This window comes from Hippichthys cyanospilos, chromosome 1 (genome assembly GCF_059441005.1).
Source record: "Hippichthys cyanospilos isolate Australia breed blue-spotted pipefish chromosome 1, RoL_Hcya_1.0, whole genome shotgun sequence".
Classification (NCBI taxonomy): domain Eukaryota; kingdom Metazoa; phylum Chordata; class Actinopteri; order Syngnathiformes; family Syngnathidae; genus Hippichthys; species Hippichthys cyanospilos.
Genome location: NC_142369.1, coordinates 12,804,522 through 12,830,406, shown reverse-complemented (window position 1 = coordinate 12,830,406; position 25,885 = coordinate 12,804,522). Strand labels below are relative to the sequence as shown.

The 25,885-nt window shown below is 40.9% G+C and overlaps 4 protein-coding genes across 5 annotated transcripts in view; 2 read left to right on the top strand and 2 right to left on the bottom strand.

The window, feature by feature from the left end:
* Positions 1-1,102, bottom strand: part of kank1a (KN motif and ankyrin repeat domains 1a) — a 34,211-nt gene extending 33,109 nt beyond the window's left edge. The window contains exon 1 of the mRNA XM_088427351.1: positions 891-1,102. The gene's annotated coding sequence lies outside the window, so the exon portion shown is untranslated. The remainder of the gene's footprint in view (positions 1-890) is intronic.
* Positions 1,103-3,485: 2,383 nt separating this feature from the next.
* On the top strand, positions 3,486-7,877 carry LOC148429282 (fructose-1,6-bisphosphatase 1-like). Its single transcript, XM_088423898.1, has 7 exons — positions 3,486-3,705; positions 4,376-4,538; positions 4,602-4,694; positions 4,790-4,933; positions 5,890-6,027; positions 6,416-6,535; positions 7,361-7,877. Exons 1-7 carry the CDS (start codon positions 3,536-3,538, stop codon positions 7,556-7,558), a joined length of 1,026 nt encoding a protein of 341 aa, XP_088280024.1. The 5' UTR covers positions 3,486-3,535; the 3' UTR covers positions 7,559-7,877.
* A 2,271-nt stretch (positions 7,878-10,148) lies between these two features.
* On the top strand, positions 10,149-18,649 carry fbp2 (fructose-1,6-bisphosphatase 2). 2 transcript variants are annotated; one of them, XM_088416203.1, is made up of 7 exons: positions 10,149-10,342; positions 11,247-11,409; positions 11,494-11,586; positions 12,544-12,684; positions 12,826-12,963; positions 15,988-16,107; positions 18,413-18,649. In XM_088416203.1, the coding sequence occupies exons 1-7, from the start codon at positions 10,170-10,172 to the stop codon at positions 18,596-18,598; spliced, it is 1,014 nt and encodes a 337-aa protein (XP_088272329.1). In that variant the 5' UTR covers positions 10,149-10,169; the 3' UTR covers positions 18,599-18,649. The 2 variants fall into 2 exon arrangements, with proteins under 2 accessions (XP_088272329.1, XP_088272339.1); XM_088416213.1 differs by lacking the exon at positions 10,149-10,342 and adding an exon at positions 11,000-11,032.
* Positions 18,650-19,792: 1,143 nt separating this feature from the next.
* Positions 19,793-25,656, bottom strand: ctsla (cathepsin La). Its single transcript, XM_088410939.1, has 8 exons — positions 25,497-25,656; positions 24,136-24,270; positions 22,925-23,047; positions 22,687-22,848; positions 21,564-21,788; positions 21,328-21,496; positions 20,249-20,366; positions 19,793-20,179 (listed from the first exon to the last, which is right to left on the bottom strand). Exons 2-8 carry the CDS (start codon positions 24,256-24,258, stop codon positions 20,080-20,082), a joined length of 1,020 nt encoding a protein of 339 aa, XP_088267065.1. The 5' UTR covers positions 24,259-24,270; positions 25,497-25,656; the 3' UTR covers positions 19,793-20,079.
* Between the last annotated feature and the right edge of the window lie 229 nt (positions 25,657-25,885).

The following is a 25,885-nucleotide window of genomic DNA, read 5'->3' as shown; positions in this document are numbered from 1 at the left end:
AACAATTACAGTTTACTTTACAGCCCATTTCTTGTCTTGCTGAAATTGGCTAAACTCAAGCGTGCAGCCCAATCTCTTGCAAGTGAGCAACAATTGACGCCACCCCACGCACTGCTGGGCCAACCATGACTACAAAGATTATAAAAGCACTTTCACTCATAGCAGCAAACACTGCACTGTGTGTATGCGGGCCCAAAAAAAAAAAACAATAAATACAAAAAGGTGGCAATGTAGTAATGTCAATTACTATCCAGTTTGTTGAATGTTACTTTACTGTCAATGAATGCACTAGGCTAACCACACACCTGACCAACCTTGTGTCATCTTTTTAAACATAAATACACACACCTGTGCAAAGTCAACTTTGGAGCACATTATAAAAAGACGTGTGGAGTAAGGTTAATATCCACAAAAGTTAGCTTGACATGAACAGCAAAGGGTGTGTATAAATGTGATTAAAACAATACTGAAAAAAAACACTTCTTGTTACGAAGTCGTGATGAGCTCATTAATGCACAGGTGAAATAGCAAAGTTGCACCAAAATATATCGCAATATTCACTCATACATGACAAAATTACACTTCGCGTGATCGTTAAATGTGATCCATTTAATTGATTTATTTTACTACCTGCATGGAAAGGTCCGTTTTGCATTGAGCTCAAAGTCCGAAGTGCCGACGCCGAGCCACTGAACGCACCACCACAACTTTCAACGTAATCGCGTTAAGCGGCAGCACTTCATAGGATTGCCTCGTCTGTTCGCCGCGTGGGGGACACCTGACCTGCTTAATACGCACTGCTGAGAGTAGATCGATACTTTAGCTAGCAAATTCGCTAAAATGTCCGCAAAAACTGCATAAATGTAAGCAGATCATTGCAAGAGACTTACCCGATGCAAGGTGTTCTCGCGCTGGCTACCCGATTAGGACTTGAACGCAACACCGGCGGCTTCCCTCAGAATCTCGTATGTGTCGAATAAGGTGCTCCGCCGGTGCAGTGATGCTCTTAAACCCCGCAAAGTTCACTTTTAAAACCCTCCCGTAGCGCAAGCGGGTACCGTGTGCGACGTGCAGCCTCCTCTTTGTACTTGTCCACTCAGTTTGTGCGTGCGAGTGTGCGAGCAGTAATTTATGGAGCAGGGAAGCGCATGCGTACTGCACGTCCCAGTTTAGCTCAGCCCTCCGCGAAAATACTAACGAGAAAGTCAAAACAGCATCACAGGTGTAACATCTTACCTGTGGCTAAACTTGGTTATTATTTCCATGTCGTAATTAAACAGTTCTGCAAGTTTAAACGGCAGCAAAGAAAACTACATAAATAAAACTTGCTTGTGTCAACTTTTCTGGCACTTAAATGGAACGCAAATCACAAAACCAATACAAAGCACTTAAAAGGAAATGTAACATTGTTACTTATGCTGAACCAAGCATACCCTTCATTAGCCGCGTTTCGAATTCCAAACGATGTAGTTCGCACACTACACTTCACTACACACAAGCACGCACATACACGCACACTAACAATAGGATAGCACGATGTCGCCATCTTGTGGCAATAATAGAGGTAACAAGAGAAGACATGGCCGACGCTTTTGTAGTCCTTTGTTGTAGTCCTTTGTAGTTTTTAGGACTAATGTCGAGAAGCGGGCTTTACGCATTGATTTGTACCTTTTCTGACAAGTGACCATAATTCACTCATATAATATTGTATTAGATATTACACATCCCGAAACGTATTGTTTTTCGTTTTGTATTTACCTTAGTGATATTTATTCAAGTCAAGTCTCATTGATCAGCACAACTATTTTGCACACCAACAAGATAGTACATTTCGTATGTATGGATAAGCATTTTGAATATACAAATACATGTTGTTGTCAATATTATGATATCCCTCACTTGACACTGAAGGTTCAAATGTTGCTGTTACATAATATAGTCTGTTTTTAAAATCCTCCTGAGACAGCCTCTTTCTTTGTGTCCAGAGTAAGGATCGTTATCATTTTGACTCATTTGAGCTACCGTACTAAGTCCTAGTTTGCTCAGTAGAGACTCACTGGTCTTTTCAATGTTGTCTCATCAATGTTGTCTCATTTGTTTGAGTGGGATGCAATTAACTTTGCTCCTTTAACTGAATGGCATGAATTTCAGCACACTTATAAGTTATAAACCGCCCTGTCCCAAATGCTTTATCTTCTGTTTTTCTCCATGTTGGGATTAAATTGCAACTTCTCTGCATAAATAGACAAATAACACAGCCCCCAGTCACATCACATGATAACTCACGCAAGTGTGATGACATTGCAGTGGCCAAAAAAGACTTGAAGACATTCTGAACGTTTAATAATATGTCTGCTGGTCACTAGCAGGAGCCAAAGACAGATCAGAATGGGAAAGGGAGTTCGAAAATGAGTTTAAGCCTAAAAGTGAAGTGTGCTCACAAAGAGGAATGGCTTTTGCATCACAGTTGAGCCAAAGTTTGAATCGTAGTGTGAATGGTGTGTGTGCTTGCGTTTGTGTGTGTTAACCACTGGGCTGTCTTACTCCGCCAACAGATACAACAATGCCGTGTTTGACATGTGGAAACTGTTAAGCTGACCAATAAATACACTGTAAGGAACACATTGTTCTCGCTACATTTAAAGGTGAATTAAAACATTGGGGGGCTGGCAGTACATACCTTACATTTGGACTGCAAAAAAAAGAAAAAAGGAAAATATCCAACTCAACAAGTGGCAAATTGCACTCTATCTCTATATACTGTATATATATTTATAGAATGGTCTGTTCAGACAAATGAAGTGCTTTCTTTTTTACCTGACATTCTCTTTAACTAAACCACATTTCTTTGATTTATGAAAGCCCACATCTTAATGCTTAGTGCTAACACCTAATGAACAACGGTGATAAAATTAGCTTTGATGTTCTGGCGCCTATAAAACACTTTACACAACCTTTTTTTTTAAGATATAGCAACACATTGTTCTGCCGCTTTGTAAAGTTTGCCTGTGTTGTCTTTAAAGATTTAAAAAAGGAACAAAAACTATTGCAGATGAAAGAATAAGAAGGACATACAAGCTGGCTGTACCGTTTTAAGTTCATTCGTATTTTTGGAATATTATTCGGGATTTCGTGTGTTTGTCCACCTCACATACAAACAACCCAAAATGTTTAAAAATTAACAAACAAAACAACGTACTATTCAAGTTTATATTTGTTTTATTGCTCGTGCAAGTGTACCTAATGAAGTGTGCGCGCAAGAACGAGAACTTTTGCAACATTTCTCAACACGTCATTATCAAATGCGCACATTGCCAAATAAAGTGAGCGGCCACAGTCCATTGTGGAGCTCACACTCCATCTTATCACCTCCAAAGTTGCCACAAAGGGAGCCAGTGTGTCGCCCTGCGGGCCACGCCCCTTCTCACTTTTCTTCTGCCTGATTGGCCCGTCGTGTTCCACATCAGGAACGCATTTAAGCCCCGCGGCACTTCCTCCTCCGGACTGAGAGAAACATTTTGGGGGGCTGGTAATCATGTCCGACCAAGGAGCTTTCGACACCAACGTGGTGACCGTGACCCGCTTCGTCATGGAAGAGGGCCGGCGGGCCAAAGGTACCGGGGAGCTTACGCGACTGCTCAACGCGTTGTGCACAGCCGTCAAGGCCATCTCCAGCGCCGTGCGCAAAGCCGGCATCGCTCACCTGTGAGTACACGCCCCCTGCGAGATCAAGACTGCATTTCTCTTTATTATTCATCATTACAGATACGCTTGCGGACCCCATAAGGGACATCCACGTTGGCACACACCAAGCAGGAGATTCTGGTTTGGCTCAAACCAATCAGGAAGCGCATACCTGAGGCCACGCCCTCTCAGTTTTTGTGATTTCTCAACTGGCCATATTGTTAAATCTCGTCTAAGTACTCGGCAAACAATTTAACTACTTGAAGTGTACAATATTTACTTTATAGTACTTGAGTTGTGTGCTAAAAAAAGACCATAGTATTGACAAATTGCAGAGGGACCCACAGAAAAGGGAAAAGTAATCAAATGAGTGCTACCACGGAGAGGAAAAAAAAGTGTAGTTTCAAAATGAATGTGATTAATAAGTGGTGAATAAGTGATTTGATGCGCAAATTGCATGAAATAGTACAGGATATTAGAAATTATTACCATGGCATATCAGTTGGGTAGGGTGTAAGAGTTTTGCTGCTTTAATATGACCTCAATATATATAAAAAGTACCCAAGATGCCTAATTGACTATTCAGCTTTGGTGGATGAGACTAAAAAGCGTCCCTTCTTTCCCTGTGAATTAGCGAGCAGACATTTTATGCTCTGATGCCCTGTCCCATCCTGTGTGTGTGTGTTCCCAGCTACGGCATCGCAGGCAGCACCAACGTGACGGGCGACCAGGTAAAGAAGCTGGACATCCTCTCCAACGACCTGGTCATCAACATGATCAAATCGTCCTTTACCTCTTGCGTGCTGGTTTCGGAAGAGAATGACAAAGCCATCATCGTGGATCCCGACACGAGGGTAGGGCACTGTCAAAAACGTTGGATTTGACCCCAGAAATCAGCCAAAATGTCTTCTCCACAGGGCAAGTACATTGTGTGTTTCGACCCGCTTGACGGCTCCTCCAATATTGACTGCCTGGTCTCCATCGGAACCATTTTTGCCATTTACAAGAAGGTACTAGCGCCGTCTCACCTTTGGAAAATGGATTACACGTAGACATACTAGATGTAAATGTGGGACAAAGGAATGTCCGCCATCTTGTCCTACAGGCCTCGGATGATGGCGAGCCTTGCGAGAAGGACGCCCTGCAGCCCGGCAGGAACCTGGTGGCAGCGGGATACGCCCTCTATGGCAGCGCCACCATGATGGTGATCTCAACTGGACGTGGAGTTAACTGCTTCATGCTTGACCCGGTCAGTGCATTCTGAGCCTGCAATGTGATGGGAATAGACACAATCTGGCGTGGATTCAGAATGAGACCATTTCTGTAATACTGTATAAACAAATTTGGCTCCAGATTCTATGTGCATTGCGTATTGTAAAATGGGGAGATTAGTCAAAAAGAAACATTCAGGATGTGAATTAAATTTGGCGTGGCTCCTCATTCAACTCATTTTCTTAGATTAATTGCAATTTGGATTGGAACCACTCCGATCTGGGTTTACTGATTTTGATTTTGTTATTTGGACATAACCAAGTTTGTTCTCGATTGGAACAAATTTCATGATATATTTCTGGTCAGAGACATCAATTGTTGAAATACTGTAATGTAAATCCAGATTTAGAACTCTAATCTGATTCTGGAGTTTTTTTTCTCACATTGTCATAAATAGTCATGAAAAGACTTGGCCCAAAGTTGGACACCAGATTCATCGTGTGTGTACGGAAGTTACTGAAATATTTTTGAAGTGATTTGTATCAAAGTGGGCACAGATCCAGATCCTCCTTGTTTCATAGTTATTCAAATAGCCGTGTACCAATTTGGAACAAAAATTCCACATTAGTTTTGTATCCAGGACATAACTCAGAGCTTTGAAAGTCATGCAAGAAAATTCGGGCTTGAAGTAGCTGTAGATGAATTTGTGAACAGATTTGGTTACATTTTTGCGTTTGGCTTTAATAGGACCTGTGAATAATTTTCATGACTTTCAATAGTTGATATGAATGCAGAGCCAGAATCTGGATCCAGGACATTTTTTGACAGACAGGCAAGAATCCAATAGTTGTACACTAATGTTAACTCTAATTGGTAGATACACAACTCAAAAAGATGAAATTCAATGTATATTCCAATTGATTCCAATTCCATTCCAAATTGAATGTAAATGTAAATGTAAAATGTAAATGTGTGATTCTTTTTGCACTTAAGGCCATTGGCGAATTCATCCTGGTGGACCGGGACGTGAAAATCAAAAAGCGGGGCAAGATCTACAGCTTGAACGAAGGCTACTCCAAATACTTTGAGCCGGCCGTCACAGAGTATTTACAGAAGAAAAAATTTCCTCAGGTAATGTTGACATAACCGTTGGGCAAAGACTCCAGGAAGTCAGGTTGTGAAATAAATCTCTTCTTCCTTCTTGTTAATGCTGTGTGTTAAAGTGTTAAGGATCTGTTGATCTTAAAGTAATATAACAGAGCCTTGCTGGGCTGATTTTTATTTTATTTTATTTTATTGATTGTTTCTTTGCTTTGACTTGCAAGAAGTAGTTTGTTTGTTTGTTTGTTTGTTTGTTTTTTTGGGGGGGACAGGAAGGTAATAATGGAAGTGTCATTCATTTCAATGGAAGAAAAATCATTTAAGAGTGCTTTTGAGTTCCAAACATGGTTTCGGTACAAACTGAAAATCAGTCTTGATTAGCAAGTGGCTAATGCTAATGCATCTGAACCTATCGCAGGATGGCAGCGAGCCGTATAACGCCCGCTACATCGGCTCCATGGTGGCTGACGTGCATCGGACACTTATGTACGGCGGGATCTTTTTGTATCCTGGCAATGCAAAGAGTCCCGAGGGAAAGGTGAGTTCTTACAATGATTTTAGGGAAACGTGCATGAGGGGTGAAGGGTGAAGTCAAATTTTCACCTTTAAGAGCATCCTCTTTCACGCAGAGATCTTGGAAAAATGGCATTGTTTGATTTCATCTTATCAAGTTGTATACCAGTGACATTTATTCATTTTCTATTGTAGCAAACGGCAACATGGATTTAAATTGGGGAACTATATTGGCATAGCTGACACAAAAATGTTATTTTTAGAGATAATTTAGTCTTTTTCACGCCAAGATCTTGGAAAAAATGCCATTTATCTATTGCTAATTGATAGCCAAGGCGGAATAAAATCGCATGCAGTAATGTCAATCTGGTAAATTTTTGCCTTCGAGTTAAGTGTCTTTCAAACAGAATCCTGCAAAATTTCCCCATTCACAATGTGGATGTGATTTCTTACAGCCAAGTTAGTAATGCATATTTCCACCCTGAGAGGTAGTATCTGACGCCTCTTCAAATTACACTTTGGGGTCATTTGCATTTTTACACAGAATCCAGCATAGTGAGATACTGTACGTAAGTTTCACATATTGACGTCAGCACTGCAAATTTTCACCTTCGTTGGTAAGTGTAAGCAGATATTTTTTTAACACAGAGACCCGGCAAATTGACACTTCAGATCTATCTGGATAATTCCCCCGACTATATTTATTTTATGATTAAACCAATGAAGGAGTGTGTGTTAAACGTGAGCTTTCCCGTTGCATCTCTGCACTATCTCAGTGTGAAGTTTTTTTGTTTTTTTAAATAAGATGTGTGCATTGAGCCATCTTAACGCGTCAGCTTCTTTGTGAAAGCTGCGTCTGCTCTACGAGGGCAACCCCATGGCCTTCATCATCGAGCAGGCGGGGGGCGCCGCGTCCACCGGCTTCGAGGACATCCTGGACATCCAACCCAAGAGCATCCACCAGAGGGCGCCGGTGGCCATGGGCTCCCCCGATGACGTCGCCGACTACGTGGCCGTCTGCCGCAAACACGCCGCCAAGGCAAAATGAGCTTTTGCCATGCACTGTTAAGGGAAAGATCATTGTATTTGCTTTTATTTCAAAATGCATCCGTTTCATTGAAATGTTACTTCATATCACGTTATTGTTGACTTCGTGCTAAAGCTGTCAATAGAAATGACAATTTGTCAGGATATTTTGCCCCATCGCTATTAAAACCATGAAGAATATCTTTTTACATCCACCCGTGTCTCCATGACAATGCACACACAACACACGAAGGACCAAAACTTTTTCAAAGCTCCTTGTGATGCTTTATAATGTGAACGACTGTTTAAAAATAATAATAATAAACAAATAATTTTCGCAAGCCAGACTTCTGTTCTTCTTTTAGCACTTTGGCACAGCTCATGTTCATCATTAAAGGACGAGTGCACTCCAGTTACGTTGACATTTAAACTCAAAGGTTAGCAAGGGTTCAGGCAGCCCTCTTGAACTTTTATGCTTGCCCTTCCCAACAAGCTTTTATAATGCTCAGAAGCTGCAATTTTATGGCGTTATATTTGTGCCACAATTACGCACGCGCGGAAAAAAAAATTGAGCGGAGAAAATCAAACTGAGCGAGCGAAAACAGATTTTGAGAGCAAGAAAAAAACTATTGAGCGCGTAATGATAAGAGTTTGAGCGCGCGCCGAAGGAGTTTGAACACAGAAAAAGAAATTGCTCGCTCAAAATTCCTCTTTGCTCGCTCGGGATAGCCCTCTCTCACTCAACATCTCGCTCTCGCTCGCGATACTCCTCTCTCCGCTCTCGCTCGCGATACTCCTCTCTCCCTCGCTCAACATCGCGTTTGCTCAACATCGAGCTCTCGCTCGCTCGAGTCGTCCTCTGCGCTCGCTCAGTTCTGTTCACGCGTTACGTTTGTGCCACAAAACCAGCCAATCAGAGCTTGTAAAAGCACTTTGATTGACACAGCTTAGTATCCAATGAGATTGCTTGTACGCTATCCGTTGACGCACTCTCGTTTGCCCTGTGTTCACCCGAAAAGGGCAAACGAGTGTGCGTCAACACGGACTTGGGCTGGAGAATTACTTTTAATATTATTATTATTACTGTATTGTATCATTTGACAGAAATACCTTGTTAGTTTTTGTACTTTAATAATATAAGCCCACCCCTCCCGCCTACGTCGATGTGACGCACTCTCGTTTGCTCGTTCCGGGTGAACACAACAAGCAATCTCATTGGATACAAAGCTGTCAATCAATGTGCTTTTACAAGCTCTGATTGGCTGGTTTTGTGGCACAAACGTAACGCGTGAACAGAACTGAGCGAGCGCAGAGGACGACTCGAGCGAGCGAGAGCTCGATGTTGAGCAAACGCGATGTTGAGCGAGGGAGGGAGGAGTATCGCGAGCGAGAGCGAGATGTTGAGCGGGAGAATGCTATTGCGAGCGAGCAAAAAGGAATTTTGAGCGAGCAATTTCTTTTTCTGTGTTCAAACTCCATCGGCGCGCGCTCAAACTCTTATCATTACGCGCTCAATAGTTTTTTTCTTGCTCTCAAAATCTGTTTTCGCTCGCTCAGTTTGATTTTCTCCGCTCAATTTTTTTTTCCGCGTGTGCGTAATTGTGGCACAAATATAACGCCATACAATTTTGCTGGATCTCTGTGTTAAACGAGTAACGCGGAAAGTTGATAACCGACGAGCATTACTCTGGCCCTACTGATTAACTGAATTTGGCAGCCGTTTTAAATGTCTCATCAGACCTCATTTAATGTGCTGTTTGAATGAAAGAGAATGGATGTTGAAATATCCTGCCCCTGCTGGGTTCTGTATCAAATTTAAATCTGGGAAAATGCTGGCGCTAGTGTTACGACTTTTGTGCTTCAGTTTAGCAGGATGACTTAAAGGAGCTTGAAAGAATGTTGGAAAATACTGACTTGAAATCCAACAATGGGGACAGCTTACCATCTTTGCTGTGTTTTGTACAAAAGTAAAAAACTGGTACATACTTTTCTGAATGAGGCTAATGGGAATATAGTAAAAGTGTGTCAGATGTGTAAAGTTGAACACCTTGGCTGGGTTCTGTGTAAAATTCAACTTTGTATGGATACGACCGACTTCAGAATCTTTATACAAAAAAAAAGGTGTGGCGACTTAACTGAGTAACTGTGTAAAATTTTAACTGAGTATACAATTACTATACAGAATGGTCCGGTCCAACTGCAATTTTATAGAATCTTCATATAAAGGAGGCAAGAGAAAAAATATTGAAAATGTGAGACTTCCTAACACCCTGGACGTCATACCACCTTGGCTGGTTTCTGTGTTAAAGGAATCGGGGGATAAATGACAAATCGCCTGTTTTCAGCAGTTTTTCAAGATCTCAACGGGAAATAGGCAAAACTTTTCTCCGTGTGGAAAGTGAGGGTAATCTTGATCATCTTCACGTGAAGCATTTTAGGATAAAAGAAAATGTAGGTTTTGCTTAACACCAAATCGTATTACAACACAACAAGCAGCGAGTTACAGCAGCTGACACCTGACACCACACACAAACACACTCTCACACACACACACAAATAGATTCCCCAAATCCCCCTTCACTTGCTTCTTGCCCTCACTCGAGTCAGGCTTCTAAACCACATTGGGAGGCACCATGTCGGACCAGTCGACCTTTGACACGGACGTGTGGACGCTGACCCGCTTCGTTATGGAGGCGGGCCGGCAGGCCAAGGGGGCGACAGGTGAACTGACACAGCTACTCAACGCCTTGATGACTGCCATCAAGGCCATCTCCTCAGCCGTGCGCAAGGCCGGCCTGGCCCACTTGTAAGTACCACGCGTGTAACTCCAAAAAGGTTTTTCTGAATGCTGTCATGTTAAAGAGCATGACGAGTCAAAAAATTGTTTTTACAGAAATATGTACGCTAGTCTGAACACGGTATTCTGATTAATAGTATGCTTGTGAAATATGAATTAAGCTGAAAAACCCACCTGTTTTGAATTCATGTAAGGGGTTGGCCATAGCTGTCACCTGAAAATGACATCACAGTTGCTCGGGATCAGGTAGCGACCAATCACAGCTCATCTCTTCAGTGTTTGGTCTTGTGACCTTTGCTCGCTGAACCCCGAGGCACTGTGATGTCATTTTCAGTTACGGCTGTTCCCGGAGATGGATAAAAGCGGCTGCTTAAACGCAATTTTAATCAGAATGTCATTTTTAGACTGATGGAGTTGTACACTAAACAAACAGCTTATGGTTCAGAGAATCTATTGATTGACTTCCCAATGAATGCGTTAAAACAATAGGTAAAACTATAACACCAGTAACCACAAAGCAGTCTTTTTCAAGTGCCACAGTTTACTACGGTTTACGGCAGTTCCTTGACACTAAAAAGCCACAAGATGGCTCCAACGCAATACTTTAAAATACAGTACAGTAACTGTACTTACTTTGGCCCTAGTAAATAAAATCAGTAGTTTGCGAGTATTTAAATTTTCGGATGTCACCCCATAAATGTGAGGGGTTCTTTTTTTATTTATTTATTTTTTTTAATAAATGTCTTCCTGCAATAATACTACGTATTATTCAGCGTGTGATCTTAGTTGAAAAAGCACTGATTTATGTGACTTTGTAGTTTCAGTTGTTATCCGATGTGGTATGAGATTACATTGTAGGGCAATGGTGGCCTTTTGTGAGGCTGGCATGCAAGTGAACGCTGCACGTATGCAGACAGGGCATGGCGGGCTGCGTGAACGTAACGGGGGACGACGTGAAGAAGCTGGACGTTCTGTCCAACGACCTGGTGATCAACATGTTGAAGGCCTCCTACGGCACCTGCTGCATGGTCTCCGAGGAGAACAAAGACCTCATCGTCACACCCTCAGACAAACGGGTCAGCGTGAACTAACGCTCATGTACACACATGCATGCTCGTTTGCACTTACTGTACAGTTAGAATTGGGCGTTTGCGTTCCAGGGTAAGTACGTGGTGTGTTTTGACCCCCTGGATGGTTCCAGTAACATCGACTGCCTGGCTTCCATTGGCACCATCTTTGCTATCTATAAAAGAGTAAGTCTCCCTTTAGCTCACTCCATGTCATCTTATACTGCACATCCATCATCCACATATTTGCCTATATCTCACTATCGAAGGCGTCTATCCATCCACTCATCTATCTTTAGCTCACTCTGTCATCTATTCATCCATTACCCACCTATCTTTGTCTCCACCCATACATCCATCCATCTGTTCATCAATCATGAAATAAATTACTGTATTTTTTTTTATATACTGTACTGTATATACATCTGCAGTAGCACATTGCGGCCTTCGGGGGAAGTCGATGTGTAGCGGGCAAAAGCTGAGCCATTTGAAATGTTTGTCGGCAGAAATGCAAACTATCTGGGGGGGGGGGGGGGGGGGGGATATCGATAAAATGTTATGTTCTGGCTGGTGTTTGTTGTGTTTTTGGTTGGTGTCAGAGTTAATTGATGGGGTTTTGTTCATGTCTTTAAGTTCATGTTTCTGTATCCCTTGTGTCAGTGTCCTGTTTTGGATTGCATCCACCTGTCCTGTCAACCTGCTTCCCCTATGTTTGTCAATCAGCTCCATGCTCTAATTGTTTCTTGTCCAGGTGTTCCTTGTTGTCACATCAGTTTCAAATGTATTCTGTTTCTTGTTTTCTTTCAGTTCCCGTCATATCATTGTGTTTACCCTCCTGCTGTTTTTGAAGTTCTTGCTGTCCTGTTTTGACCGCTTCCTGGTTACCTTTTTGTTTAATTAAAATATTGCTTCTGTACTTACTCCTTACCCCTGAGCTTCCCTCCAATTGGGTCCACCAAAATCCTTGCATCCATGCCGTCCCTTGACATAAAGACATAAGTATAGATAGATAGATAGATAGATAGATAGATAGATAGATAGATAGATAGATAGATAGATAGATAGATAGATGCCGATATGTAGCTATAGCTATAGATATACATGAAGATAAAGACATAGGTCAAGAGTATATTGTTCCCTCAGGTGACAGAGGGCGAGCCCACCGAAGAGGATGCCCTCCAGCCTGGCAGCAACATCGTATGCGCCGGTTACGCCCTCTATGGCAGTGCCACCTTGGTGGCACTCAGCACTGGGGCCGGCCTCAACTTTTTTATGCTGGATCCAGTGAGTAAGCAGCAAAACATTTCTTTTTTTTCATTTTGACTTAAGTACAAGGCTTGAAAGAGTACTTGTACTTTGTCAAGTATCTGCAGAATAGTACGTAGGTACTTTTGCCACTTTGAATGCATTGAATTTTGCCGGCAGGCCATCGGCGAGTTCATCCTGACGGAGAGGAACGTGAGGATTAAGCCAAGAGGGAAGATCTACAGCTTGAACGAGGGCTACGCCAAGTACTTCCATCCCTCCGTCAACCACTACATCAACCACAAGAAGAACCCTGAGGTCAGCTGCATGCATCTGACTGTGTGTGTGTGTGTGTGTGTGTGTGTTTGGTGCTGAGGTCACTTGTTCCTCACTTGTTCCTAACATCCCCTTCCTGTCTGCCATGAGCTTGCTCAGCACTTTTTGGCATCACGCAGCATGTGATGCAAGGAACCGGTCATGTGCTCATACAGTACACCGATGACTTGGAATAGATTCTGTCTCAAGCGAAATGTCGCAACTGACAAATGCAAAGTCTAACTTTTTTTCTCGTGCTCAGTGCTCCTATGTACTGTATATGGCAGAGTTTTTGTTTCCTTTTTTTTTGCAATGATTCAGCTGAGAATGTGAATTGTATATGGTACTCAAGATTTTTATTTTTTTAATACATATTAGATTAATGGCTTGTATGAATTGTTTATAGTTTCTTTTATTTTCTATTATAACTTTACATGTTCGTAATTGTATTTTTATTTTACAGTTTTGTGTTCATTATTTTTTTGCTCTAATATAATGTTTAATGTGTTTGTTTGATTTTCTGTATTATGTTGAAATGCTGATTATTCAATCATATTATTTGGGGGTAAATATTGTTTTGATTGATGATTTTTTTTCTTTTTACATATTGCTTTATTTGAAAATATATTTCTAATTTCTTTCATATTGTTTTATTTTATCCTTTTCATTTTTTTCATGTTACATTTTAAAACGTGTTATTTGATCATTACAATACTTTAGAATTTTTTTTTCCTTAACATTTTGGAATACACTTTTATTTGATTATCATATTGTGTTGTTTTACCTTAAAATAACTTTAAAGTATTGTTTTATTTGATTATTTCTTCCACTCCAAAAAGAGTTGGGTCAAAACCAACCCAATTTGGGGTCAAAAAAGACCCACTCAATATTTTGGTCAATTTGGGCCAACTTTCTAAAACGTTTTATATCAAACAACCTAATTTTGGGGGGTATCTTTAAAAAAACAACCTAAGAGAGGGGTTCTCTCGTACAAAATGTTGTGCCCAAGTTTTTGGTTTTGTTCTGCGCTAAACAAGACAGAATATTGAGTCAAAGTGATCCAAATACTGGGTCGCTCCTTTTATGGCCCATATTGGGTTATTATTAACCCAGCAGTTTATATACAGTGTGCCTTTATACATTTGGCCTGGCAACAGTCCATCAATTCTGATGATTTGTAGTTCAGCTGCGCTTAACCCCCCAAAACTGCAATCTTGTACTTCTGACATTTTATCATCAATCAGTTAAAAAAATAAATCCCAGTTTCTCTGAGTGTGTATGATGCTGCAGTGCACATATGTGCCCACATGTGTGTGTTTTCGGGAATCAGCCAACACATTTGGCCTTGCCGTGTGATGCCTGAGTTGTGAGTCAGTGAGCACATGACTACTGTGCGTCACGCATTGCCTGCAAGTGTCCGCATGCAGACCCTCCTTGTTTGAAAGGAAAAGTTGACTTTGCACTGCGACGTTCATGCTCAAGTCTTTTTACGGCAGGGGTCAAATTACAGGAAGGAGATTGGGAACAAAAAATATGGTGGTTGTTTTTTTTTTCCCCAAAAAATTTTGAAGGTTGAAGACAACTTGCACATTTGGTATCAAAATGACCCTAACCCTTGTGAAATGATTTGGCAAGCTGGATCTGAGCTTGAGTTTGGCACCTGTGCTGTAAACTAATGTCCATGTTTTCCCTTAATTTTAATCACCCCTGCTAACACAACCGCCACAATGACCTTTTTTAATTTGAGAGCTTTTTTTTTTTTTTTTTTTTCGAAATTGTCTTTCAGGAAATTCCTGAGTAGTAGCAACAAAATACAAGAAAACCATGCATACCAATTTCAAATGACCTTTAAGAGCCCTACTTGTTTTCATTAAATTATACATATGCAGCGAGCACAAATCGTGGATTTTCATTGTATGGCATGAGGAGGTTGCAGTCAGCTTTTACCTTGACTCATAAACAAATATTTCACTCAATCTTGCCGGTTGTGTTTAGGGGATTAGAAGAGTTGTTTACCGGGCTCCCTTGGTGGACTTTGAGTCTTTGCAGGAAGCTTGATCCTGATGGAATTTCATCACACTGACTCATTTTCAGCTTTTTTAGACGAGCGGTGATAAAAATACACTCGGTCAACTCTTTAGGAACCACACCTGCACTTACTGTTTTTGCCTCTTCTCATTCCGGGGTAAAGTACCGAGAGCTCTTTTTAAGTGCTGCTCTGAGCGGCAGCTAACTCTTTCAACTCAAAAGGGAAAAAAAAGGGAAAAATAACAAATGATCCTTCAAATAACAAGAGTCTTCAATCTGTCTTCAGCTTCTCCTAGCTGAAGTTTATTTTCAAATGTAACATAAACAATCAGAACTACTCTTTTTGTACTTTGAAAAAAAGACCCAAACAGCCTCATGTAGCTTAATGCTAATGCAAAGTGCTATTGGCATGCTAACATTGGTATTGATAGTTGTGGCTTTAAGGGCAACACACATGGTGAAGCAGTACTTGTGGAAAATAGAGAATACTCACAAGGAGTAAATCCTCGAAAAGAATAACACAGATAGAAAATTGGAAGAATATTATACGAAAGTAAATCAAGTTCAAGGGGGGCAAAACATTCGCGAGGCACTGTATAACTGTCAATGGTGCCGGCCCAGTAAAACTAGACCTTTGACGATGATAGTCGTAAATTGCAGCGAGTGACTTAATATGGAATTTTTAAAATTTGGATTGGGGTAATATTTAGATTTTCTTTTTGCATCTCTTGAAACATTTATGTAATTTTTTTTCTGTCTGGTCTGTGTGAGAACAAAACTAATTTACATTATTCACCTTTTTCATTTCTAATGTCATGTTAAATATTCCTTTAATTTTTGTATTGCTTCTTCTATTTTTTTTTAGCAATATATTTTTCTTTGAACATGTTATTTTTTCTTTTTTTCACGTTTAGGTAAGAAAAAAAAACCCATGTCATTTCAATTATCGTTATACTATATATTTTTTGGCCAATTCATCTCTTGTCTTGTGCGGAACAGGACGGCGGTACGCCATACGGCGCCCGCTACGTGGGCTCCATGGTGTCGGACGTCCACCGCACAATCGCGTACGGCGGCATCTTCATGTACCCGGCCAACCAAAAAAGCCCGGAAGGAAAGGTAAGCTGAACTTTCTGGGACAGCCACACCCGCTTCAGGTGAGGCTGATATCAACAATTCCCCTTAAATGCAGCGAAATTCCCGCCAAGTGTTACAACACAAAGTGGGGTGCTGGAGTTTTACTTTCAAGAGAAACAACAAGTGAGGGACCAACGCAGTGACACAGCAGAATGAAACCAAAGCGAGAGAGGAAGTCAAAGATGGAGAAGTGAAACTCATGAAAAGATAACAGCTGGGCAGGATGTCAGGAAGTGGGAGGAGTGAGCCGATTGGCCGAAAAGAACAGGGGAAAAACATTTCACTTGAGCGATTCTCTCACGGCCGTCACAGATAAGCAACGTCGAGCCCGGTTCAACGCTGTTGCTAACCAAAACAGCAGCCCGGACTGTGTCAGTTAGAGGCGAAATGGGATGAACATTTCACAATGCGATCACATTTTCTATTCATTTGAGAATAATACTCCTCTACGTCAGTGCATAACTTTTAATGACAAAGATGAGGAAGCCCTGCATCAAGGAAAACAAATTATAACTACATAACACAGTGGAAGAAAATGATCAGTATTATAAGACTCAAAATAATCGGGCAAACAGCTTCACACCACCACCACATAAACATTCTTTGTTCCTGTACTGAGAAACAATGTACTTATTGAAACGCTGCCGCCTAGCGAAGGGTGGACTATCCTTCATTAATATTAACAGATATTATAGATCAAATTAATTCATGTTTGAGTGCTACTAGTGGGGAATAACATTATGAGTAAGGCCCTGTTTGTTCCCTCGCTAAATTGCGGTTCGGTTATTGCGGCGTCACTCTGTTGTGGATTTTCATTTTAGACCAGAACTATTTCTACGGTAGGTTTACGTTGCCCTTTTACGTGCAATTTTTTTCCCTTTTAAAGGGACAATGTGTAAGATTTAGACCGTTTCTCATTACGGACAGCAGGAGGTGCTGCATTTACCATTGTGCGTAGCTATAACAAACATGGCCGCCTCGGGACAAGTGCCACCCCCCATGTAATGTCATTTAATAATAACTAGACCTACGATTATATTTAAAATATACTGTTGTTTGTTAAGAACACATTTATTTGCTAGTTTTTGAAATTTACAATCATTTATTTCTTTTTAATGAAAAACGGTCTAAATCTTACACAGTGTCCCTTTAAGTCAAACCAATTAAAAAAAATTATAATAATAAATTGTTTAGCGTCAGGCCAGAGAAAAAAAAAAAAATATGCACCATATTTTCTGTACCATACAGCGGTGCATCACGAGCGTAGTCTTAATTATGGAGTATATTTTTGTACTTCAAGCCATACATAAGGTGCACGCTAAACATACACAATGTTACATAATGTTCTCTGAGTGGTACATTGCTTCCAGCTTCATACTATGTATGTGTGTGTTCCTTCCCTTATGCCCCTATAAACAGCAGAAAGTGGTCCGACAACCAATCAAGCAGAAGGCTTACCAAATCATATTCTTTCAATCATATTTTTACTGATTTTTTGACTCAGTGCACCCATGAGGCACACTGAATTGTTGGGCACACACATTTTTGCGATATATAAAGGATTTTATTTGCGCCTTATTAACCTCTTGTGGCATTATGTTACAAATTATGGGAATTCCTTTGATTTTTTTATGATATCATGAAAGAATCAATGGGGAGGGGATGCTAGGGAATTGACATTTTCAGCAGATGATTAAAACATGACAAATTTTAAAACGCAATGATTCTGACATCTCTATATGATTTCAGCTGGACGTGTGGGGGATATTGTGTACAAAAATAATCATTTTCCAAATTTTGGACCATATAAAACCATTATGATTACAATTTTTTAGATGGATTTTAATAGGATTTACGACATTGATTTTCCTGCGATTTTTGCAACATTCCATTGAACGGCGGTCAAGCTATCTCAACAGAAAATTCTTTGTTGACTCGCCTTTCGCCTCAAGACAATAGCGGTAGAGACCAGTTAATGGCTATGTCTCAAAGTGTCATCACGACGTCACAGAGTCAAAAGACGGACAATACCATTTTTGCAAGTTCTTGATGCCGCTGAACAATTGAAGGAAAAATAATCATAAATAACTTTAATTACTATGCCTTTAAAAGCATTTACAAAATTTGGAAAAAAATGCAATGTGTATAGCTTACAAAGTGTGTGCACAAGGATCACAAAAAAGATTGTGGTTATTGTGGGTATTTTCAGGAACACTGTAATCCATCCAATTGGCTTTCCATCTAACTCCAAATGCCCGTAAAAGTTGATTTTTGTGTCTTGGTGCAGCTGCGTCTGCTGTACGAGTGCAACCCAATCGCGTTCCTGATTGAGCAGGCGGGAGGCGTGGCCACAACCGGCGCCCAGAGGGTCCTGGACCTGAAGCCCCGGGCCCTCCACCAGCGGGTGCCCTTCGTGGTGGGCTCCCCCGATGATGTCAAGGAGTATTTGGAATTTGTCCACAAGTACCAGTAGAGAGCGAGAACGTCCGTGCGTCTTTTATACTCCGTGTGTCTTCAGGCTTCGTACTTTGACCAATAAAAGGCTTTGAGTGGTCCACTTTTTAACCATGACTCATTTTTTTTCATGGAGACAAAATTTGTTTTGAAGCGTTTAACAAATATAAATGTAAAAAAAACAAAGTTTTTTTCCCAGTAAAATCTCATGAATTATCTTTATATCCAAAACCAACGACAACAAAAAACACCCTACACATCCCTAGCCATCCATTTTCTATAGTGGTTTATCCTCAGTAGGGTCGCTGGCTTGGCTTGCCGTTGCCTATCCCAGCTGTGTCCCGGGCAGTAGATGCGGGACACCCTGAACTGCACCCCCCCCCACTTTAGTTTTAATCCAAAATAGTTGGATTTATTTAGGCCCCCAAATCACTCCCAAATTTAATCAATTTGGTTTTGCTAAAAGATTAGCAAATTCTCTACAATTCTTATAAGGATTGTTTTATGTATTATGATTTTTTTTTTTTTTTGGTTGGCCATCTTATAAATTTGCACTAGACGTTCAAACTTGAGCAAGATTTAAATGTAATCTCACTTCATTCCATCCCCCGGTGCCCCGCCCCTCATTAACACACTCAGCTTGTTTCTATTTCTGTAACACAATGTAGAACGCTTCATATTTCTTCTGCACACAATGTAGAATGGCTGATTCATTTCAGAATGTTGCCAAACACGAAATGCTATCTGTTTGTATTATTTGAAATGTACAATTAAACATTGGTGCATTGTTCAACTTACCTGATGACACGGAAAACACTGATTTTGGCAGCGGCTTAACAGACCAAGCAAGGCAAATTTCCGCATTGAAAACCACCATTTGTTCACCCTTGTTTTGTTTCAAAGGCTGTCCAATTCATGTTTTTTTTTTTTGCACGTGTTGCTAAAGGAAGAGAATAATACAGGCAAGAATGTCATTGCCACGAGGCTGTGCAGCAGCAGCAGCTGAAATCTGCTTGCGCGCATAGGGAAATGATTGCCAGGCCATTGGGTATCTCCCTTCTGATTGGCTAATTTTATGCTAAGTTTATATTTCTTTTTCGTGGAACGTCAAAGTGCGTTTAATGGTTTGCTCGCCAATTACATTTTTTTCTTAAGACTGAGGGAGGAGGGCAAAAAACACAGTGTTAGAAAAAAAAGGCATCAAACAAAAATGTAGTGTTTCACACCTTTAATGGTCGACATTAAACATCACATAAAACATTTGAAAAAAACATTTACAAGAACAGAAGAGTTCCCCGCTCACTGAGCAGCATATGTACAAAGGATAAAAAGACAGCTAAAATTTGTTCAATACAAATTGGCTTAAAACTGGCGTTGTTTATCTAAAAAAAAAAAACAAACGCTCAATTGTTGGTTGAAATCAAAATCCTCCCCTTCCACATATTGCATTTTTCCAAAAAATAAAATAATGACTAGTTGGCACTACATCGGTGGTCATCGTCAGACCAGCGGGTAGCTGGCGGCGGTGGCGATGCCGCAGTGGTTCTTGCGATCTTTGGCCATGTAGATGTAACCCTTGTCGCCCCACTTGTCGCTCCAACTGCGGGATTAGCGCAAACGGGTTAGCGACTTGACGCTAGCAATACTAGCGGCGGCGTTCAGCACCCACCTGTTCTTGACGATCCAATACTTGTTGCCGTCCACGTCTTCGCCCTCAAAGCCGTAGCCCACCACCAACACGCCGTGGTCCAGCTCCTCGCTGCTGCACTCTTTCTCAAAGTAGATACCTACACATCGGTTGGAAAAGAAAAAAAAATGACCGACTGCATTTTCCCCCCTTCAAATTGAAAAAAAGGCTTTTGTTGATCTTCTTGATGTGGCACAACTAGATAGCAGTTTTTTGACTGCATTTTTTCCCATTTTTTATTCAATATATTTTGTCTTTGACTGTATTTTGTAAATTTACTTATGATAAACTAGAGAGGCAACATACTTAGTTTGTACTTTATAATTTAGTGCCTAATTTAGTGTTTTTATTTGCATAAAACTCAAAAGGAAAGGCTTAATGGATTTTTTTCAGGCTTTTTTCTTTCCATCTGAAACTACTAATTGTTAACGTGCATTAACGTGTTTATGTTTTTGTTTTTTTTCCCCACTAAATCAGTTTTCTGTGACATTTTAGCCCAAACATTTTTAAATCAATTTTAAGGCCTGCCAAAGCTTAAGCATTAACTTTGGAGATTTAAATTTTGGTGATTAATTGAAATTAATTGAGATTAATTTCAATCAGAGAGTCACCGACACAAAGACAAAAATGGTCGTTCGTTAGTTTTAACCTTAAAGAGTTGCTTGATGGTTCATTAGAAGGATAAAAAAATAGGACTTTTGTAGAACTAAAGTGAGAAATTTGGTGAAGACAATGAGAAAACAAAACATACCTCAGAATCAGATTGGGTAGTTTTGTTGTTTTTTTTTACAGGAAAATAATCATCTTAATGGATCAAAGAAATCCGTTAAAAAGCCATTTTTTATTTGATGATTTTATATTACAAACAAAATTTTAAAATGTATTTATCCGACAAGCTTTGCATCAAAATAGGTGCTGAAATGGATTAATCCTGATTAATGATTAAATGATTACATTATTTAAAGCCTTTTTTAATAGCTTGACCTTGTCAAAGGGCCATCATTCTGTTTAAGCCTTTATCTACATAACGGCCCCAATCGCATTAAAAGCGGCGAACCGACCTGACTGGTAGAACTGGAAGGACTCGTGTCCGGCATCGATGGCCACGGAGACGGGCCCCACGGCGGCCACCGCCTTCATCAGCGCGTGCTCCTTGCCGGCGGGCACGTCCACGAAGCCTGTGTCGTTGGCCGAGTTAAAGGTCGGGTCGTAGTGGCACGGCTGGTCGTCCTGGGCCAAAGGGAACGCTTGGTTACCACGACAACAAACGCAGACCACGCAAACGGATCAGACGTACGGTTCCAAGGTAGGGATACGCGTCCTCGGAGTCCAGGCCGTCGTTGTCCTTGATGTACTGGAAGGCCTGGTCCATCAAGCCTCCGTTGCATCCCTCGTTACCTTCGGGCCGCGAGCAGTCCACCAGGTTTTGCTCGCTCAGAGACACCAACTTGCCAGTCTTGCGGAAGTGCTGACCCTCCAGGGCCCCTGTGGTGCTGAAGGCCCAGCATGACCCGCACTGACCCTGCGCGCGCACACGGACAAACATCGCACATCAAGATGGGGAACCCAAGTGGAGCAAAAATATCTTTTCTTAGCTTGTTCGTAGCATTTGCCTTTTAAGATTTGCATTAAGCGTAGCATACTTTTGTTAGGATATGAATTGGTTGTGTATTTTGTTTGATACAAATTTTCTGACAACGCAAGCATGAGATCAGATACGCGGTCTAAGTTTGTTTCATACAAATCTCAAATATTTGGGGGGCTGAGTGGATGTGGTAGCCTAAGACTTGGCCTTGAATTCGCACTTTAAGCTGCAGTGCAAGGGCGTATTTGCATCAGCTGTTCGTTACATTATACAGCAAGGGAGGGTGGGGGCGGACGGGGGTTGTGAGTGCACAGTGCAGATAAACTAGGTCAGTGCTATGGCAAACATCTTATCTTTAACACCAAGCTAAATATTGACAACTTTGACGACAATTGCCTCACACACGCATGCAGAAACACTTTATATGGGACGTGTTTTGACAAAACCAAGCCAATGTCAGATCTTAAGTTTTCAGTAATAGACAAAAATACACATTTTTGGTGGGCATAGCCCTTTCGAATTATACCCCTTTCAGGATGTTCATTTCGGAGCAGCCCAAAAATTCTTATTGTATTCAAAGTGTATGAAAATAGGAGATTAGTAGACTGTCCACAAACAAGCCGGAGTCCCTCATCTCAAACGTCACTCCACCTATGAGTCATATACGTGCAACAAACGAACAACAAACATAACGTGCTGGAGGGTCACATCAAACAGATGCCAGACGGAACAGTTGGTTGAAAAAAAAGGTAAGTTTTGAAATGCCTTATTGTAATACCAAATTTTGATCACTCTTTACACCAGCAATACTAAAGCGGCTGTGCATAAAGGTTACCTGGTCCTTGACGGGGGTGACGTAGCCGCGGTCTCTCCAATCCACAGAGCGCGGCGCCTCCAGGAAGTTGGGCTCCATGAAGTGCGATCCTTTCAAAGTTTTCTTTTGCACCTTGTTGCTGCGCTTGTAGCCGTTCATGATCTGACGGAACTCCTCGTGAGTCTGAAAACAAACGCGGATTCATAAAACCTTCGCGACTGGCGCCTTTTTTGGACGGCTGTTGTGTTGGGAGGCCTACCATGTCGCCAAAGTGGTTCATGCCCAGGCTGTAGGTGTGTTTGCCCATGGAGTGCTCCAGATTGTGAAGCTCGATTTTCTTCAGGTTCTTCTCCCACACCATCCTCCTCCAGCTTTCCTCCTTCTACAGTGACGGCAACAGCATCGAATCAGACATGTCTTAATCAAGCGGACAATGAAACTAGGGAATTCAATTTTTATAGAAATTGCGAAAGAAACTTGTTGAATTGCTGAGAGGCCGAATGGTTAGAAAAAGTCAGAAAAAAATTCAAGTGAAAATTCAATCCGGGTAATACGGTGTCTTCCGCATTATTACCTGGTCAAAAAGTTACATATAGACGAAATGAAAACATGAGCGAAGCCGAAACTGAGAACGTATGGCAGAAAAAGAAAAAAAAAATGCACATGGCCAACAAAGGCGTGAGTTTAAAATGTCTAACACCTTTTGAATGCACCATATTCTTATTTAGCAGCCAGCACTAAATTCTGAGACTTGTGCCATATCATACAATGCAATCAAACATCAATGTTTTTTTTTTTTTTTTTTTAATAATCACAACGTGTGGATGTTGTTAGCTCTGGTATGTGATAAAAACTGAGTCACAAAGAGCTGCGAAGAGGCCAACTTCAAAATAAAAGCCTTCTATGGTTATTGCTTTGTTGTCCATGTATATCCTAGGTCTCAAACTCCAGTCCTCGAGTGCCACAATCCTGCATGTTTTCAATGCTTCTGTCTTAAACACACCTGATTCAAATGATTAGCTCATCAGCATGCTCCACATTAGCTTGAAAATGATCCTAATCATTTGAATCGGGTGTGTTTAATACAGCAGCGAAAACGTCCAGGATTGCGGCCCTGGAGGACTTAAGTTTAAGACTTATGATGTACAGTATTTTGTGATGTGATTATTATGAAGTTGGCCTTTGCTAAGAGCCATTGGCTTGTGATGTCTATGACCTTGATGGGCTTTGAATCAAAATTTCATGAGAAAAATGCTGTATGGTATAATGTTAACTAGTCGCTAAAATAGTTGAGAAATGGCGAAGGTGGTCAAAATCTCTAATAGCTTCATTTTGAAATGTGATTATTAAGTAACTGTTATATTCAGACATTCGAATCAAGAATTGCGGAAGGACAAAAAAAATTCTAATACATTTCCGGGGTGGGATAACATCTCATTCTACCCCCAGCTTTTCATTTGCACATGGTACCTGGTGGTACTGCTTGGAGTGCCAGCTCTTCCACAAGTCCCAGTGGTCATCCAGCTGAGGGTCCAGGCTTGGGGCCGAGGCGGCGGCGCTCAGGCACAAAGCCAATGTGATGAGAGGCAACATACTTGTGGCTACCTGCGGGGAAAGGAAAACAAAAATACTGTTACTATGTCATCGTCATTTCGCACCCCCTTATAGATTGACCCTCTTGTGTAACTTGTGTGATGGAGCTCCGTACACAACCCGGTACTTCATCAACACTAAAGAAATATGGTTTTCAAAAAAGAACAAGAAAAAGAGGCAGAGACAGTCACATGATTAAAAGCTGTTGTTGTTTGGCAGGTTACGATAATCGTAACATTGATGCTCTATTTGTTTTATGCTAGCATTAATCTTGAAGATTTTTGCAACTGCATTTCGTTGAACACTGTGATTATTCAGATAGAATATAACTATCGGAAATATTTGTAAAACAAAAAGATAAAGAACAAGAATGCTGGCAATGAATCAAAACAACAGAAGTCGTTAATTTAAAGTAAAAAGCAAATAAACCAGCTTTGAATCCAAATTAAATGTCTTTCTTGTAATATTTGGTGCTATATATAGTTTGTTGTTTTTTTTTTTTTTTTTTACATTTGCTCCACACCTGGCGGCACAGTGTAACACGATACCCAGCGCTTAGCTTCCAGTACATAAACAACACACCCGAACAACAACAAACCCTCGAACACTCATGTACGTTTTAATTGGCCAGTCTTGGTGAATCGAATTGAGCAGGAACATACAAAACGTTTCCAATCAAAATATGGAAAACAGATTTGGAAAGAACTGGCAAAATGAGAGTTTCGAAAGCGGAAACTGGTTTGGTTTCAGTTTCCGGTTTTCTTTCCTTTTTTTCTTTTTTTGCACAGTCACGGGATCGGCGAAGGCGAGCCAAGAAAATGGGGAGACATCCAAACTAGAGAATAGGGGGGAAAAAGACAAGAAAATTCCGCACATTTTAAGCGCCATGTTGCCGTTTTTCGCATCCTTCCAAACGTGAAAAACTACTGCAAAGTGCTTATTATTTGTCTTTTATTTTAACCAAAAGCGCGACAAAAGACACGCCGAATTGTAGAGAACTAGAACGATTAAAAAAATTGATAAAAACATCCATGTATTTGTATCGAAAGTCAAAATTGTGCCCATGACTACGCTTGAAATAAAATTTCTTCAAGGCAGTTCGTTTCCCCTCTTTATTAGTACTGTGCGAAAATCCCCACAAATACTCGACACATTCATGGTATGTATCAGTCTGAATAATCGTGGCTAAGGATAAGTTAATCTGAAAATTGAAGAAAATAATTAAAATTCATACTTACTGGCAGCCCTTTGAGACAACGTATACGAGGGAAAACAAGGAAAATTGTCCTGCTGCAATGGAGCCACACAAACTTATAAAGGCTATGAGTGGCAGTCGAGTCCCCGCCTTCTAAGCTATCTGATTGGTCAGTTTCTTGTTGTTTCCCTCTGAAGACGGGTCAATGGCATGACGTCACCCTGGATGCACGTGATTCCTCATTGGAATGACGCTAAGAAAAAATAAACGTTAAGCGACGCTCAACCCTTCAAATTACTGAGATTAATACAGTATGCTAACAACACATCATAAATACTAGAAACGTCGCGGAGGGTCTTTCAGTTTCAGGTTTCAGATTTGGGTTTCGTCTTTTCGCTTAGGATCACATGACAACAGCGAGTTTCCGCAAAT

Excerpts from the sequence above, each read along its gene's own strand:
- LOC148429282 (XM_088423898.1), top strand. The coding sequence starts at position 3,536 with ATGTCCGACCAAGGAGCTTTCGACACCAACGTGGTGACCGTGACCCGC. Across the intron at positions 4,695-4,789 it reads TTTTTGCCATTTACAAGAAG|GCCTCGGATGATGGCGAGCC; the intron begins GTACTAGCGCCG and ends CTTGTCCTACAG. Across the intron at positions 4,934-5,889 it reads ACTGCTTCATGCTTGACCCG|GCCATTGGCGAATTCATCCT; the intron begins GTCAGTGCATTC and ends TTTGCACTTAAG.
- fbp2 (XM_088416203.1), top strand. The coding sequence starts at position 10,170 with ATGTCGGACCAGTCGACCTTTGACACGGACGTGTGGACGCTGACCCGC. Across the intron at positions 12,964-15,987 it reads ACCACAAGAAGAACCCTGAG|GACGGCGGTACGCCATACGG; the intron begins GTCAGCTGCATG and ends TGTGCGGAACAG. Across the intron at positions 16,108-18,412 it reads AAAAAAGCCCGGAAGGAAAG|CTGCGTCTGCTGTACGAGTG; the intron begins GTAAGCTGAACT and ends GTCTTGGTGCAG.
- ctsla (XM_088410939.1), bottom strand. The coding sequence starts at position 24,258 with ATGTTGCCTCTCATCACATTGGCTTTGTGCCTGAGCGCCGCCGCCTCG. Across the intron at positions 23,048-24,135 it reads ACTCCAAGCAGTACCACCAG|AAGGAGGAAAGCTGGAGGAG; the intron begins GTACCATGTGCA and ends CCGTCACTGTAG. Across the intron at positions 21,497-21,563 it reads CGTATCCCTACCTTGGAACC|GACGACCAGCCGTGCCACTA; the intron begins GTACGTCTGATC and ends CCTTTGGCCCAG.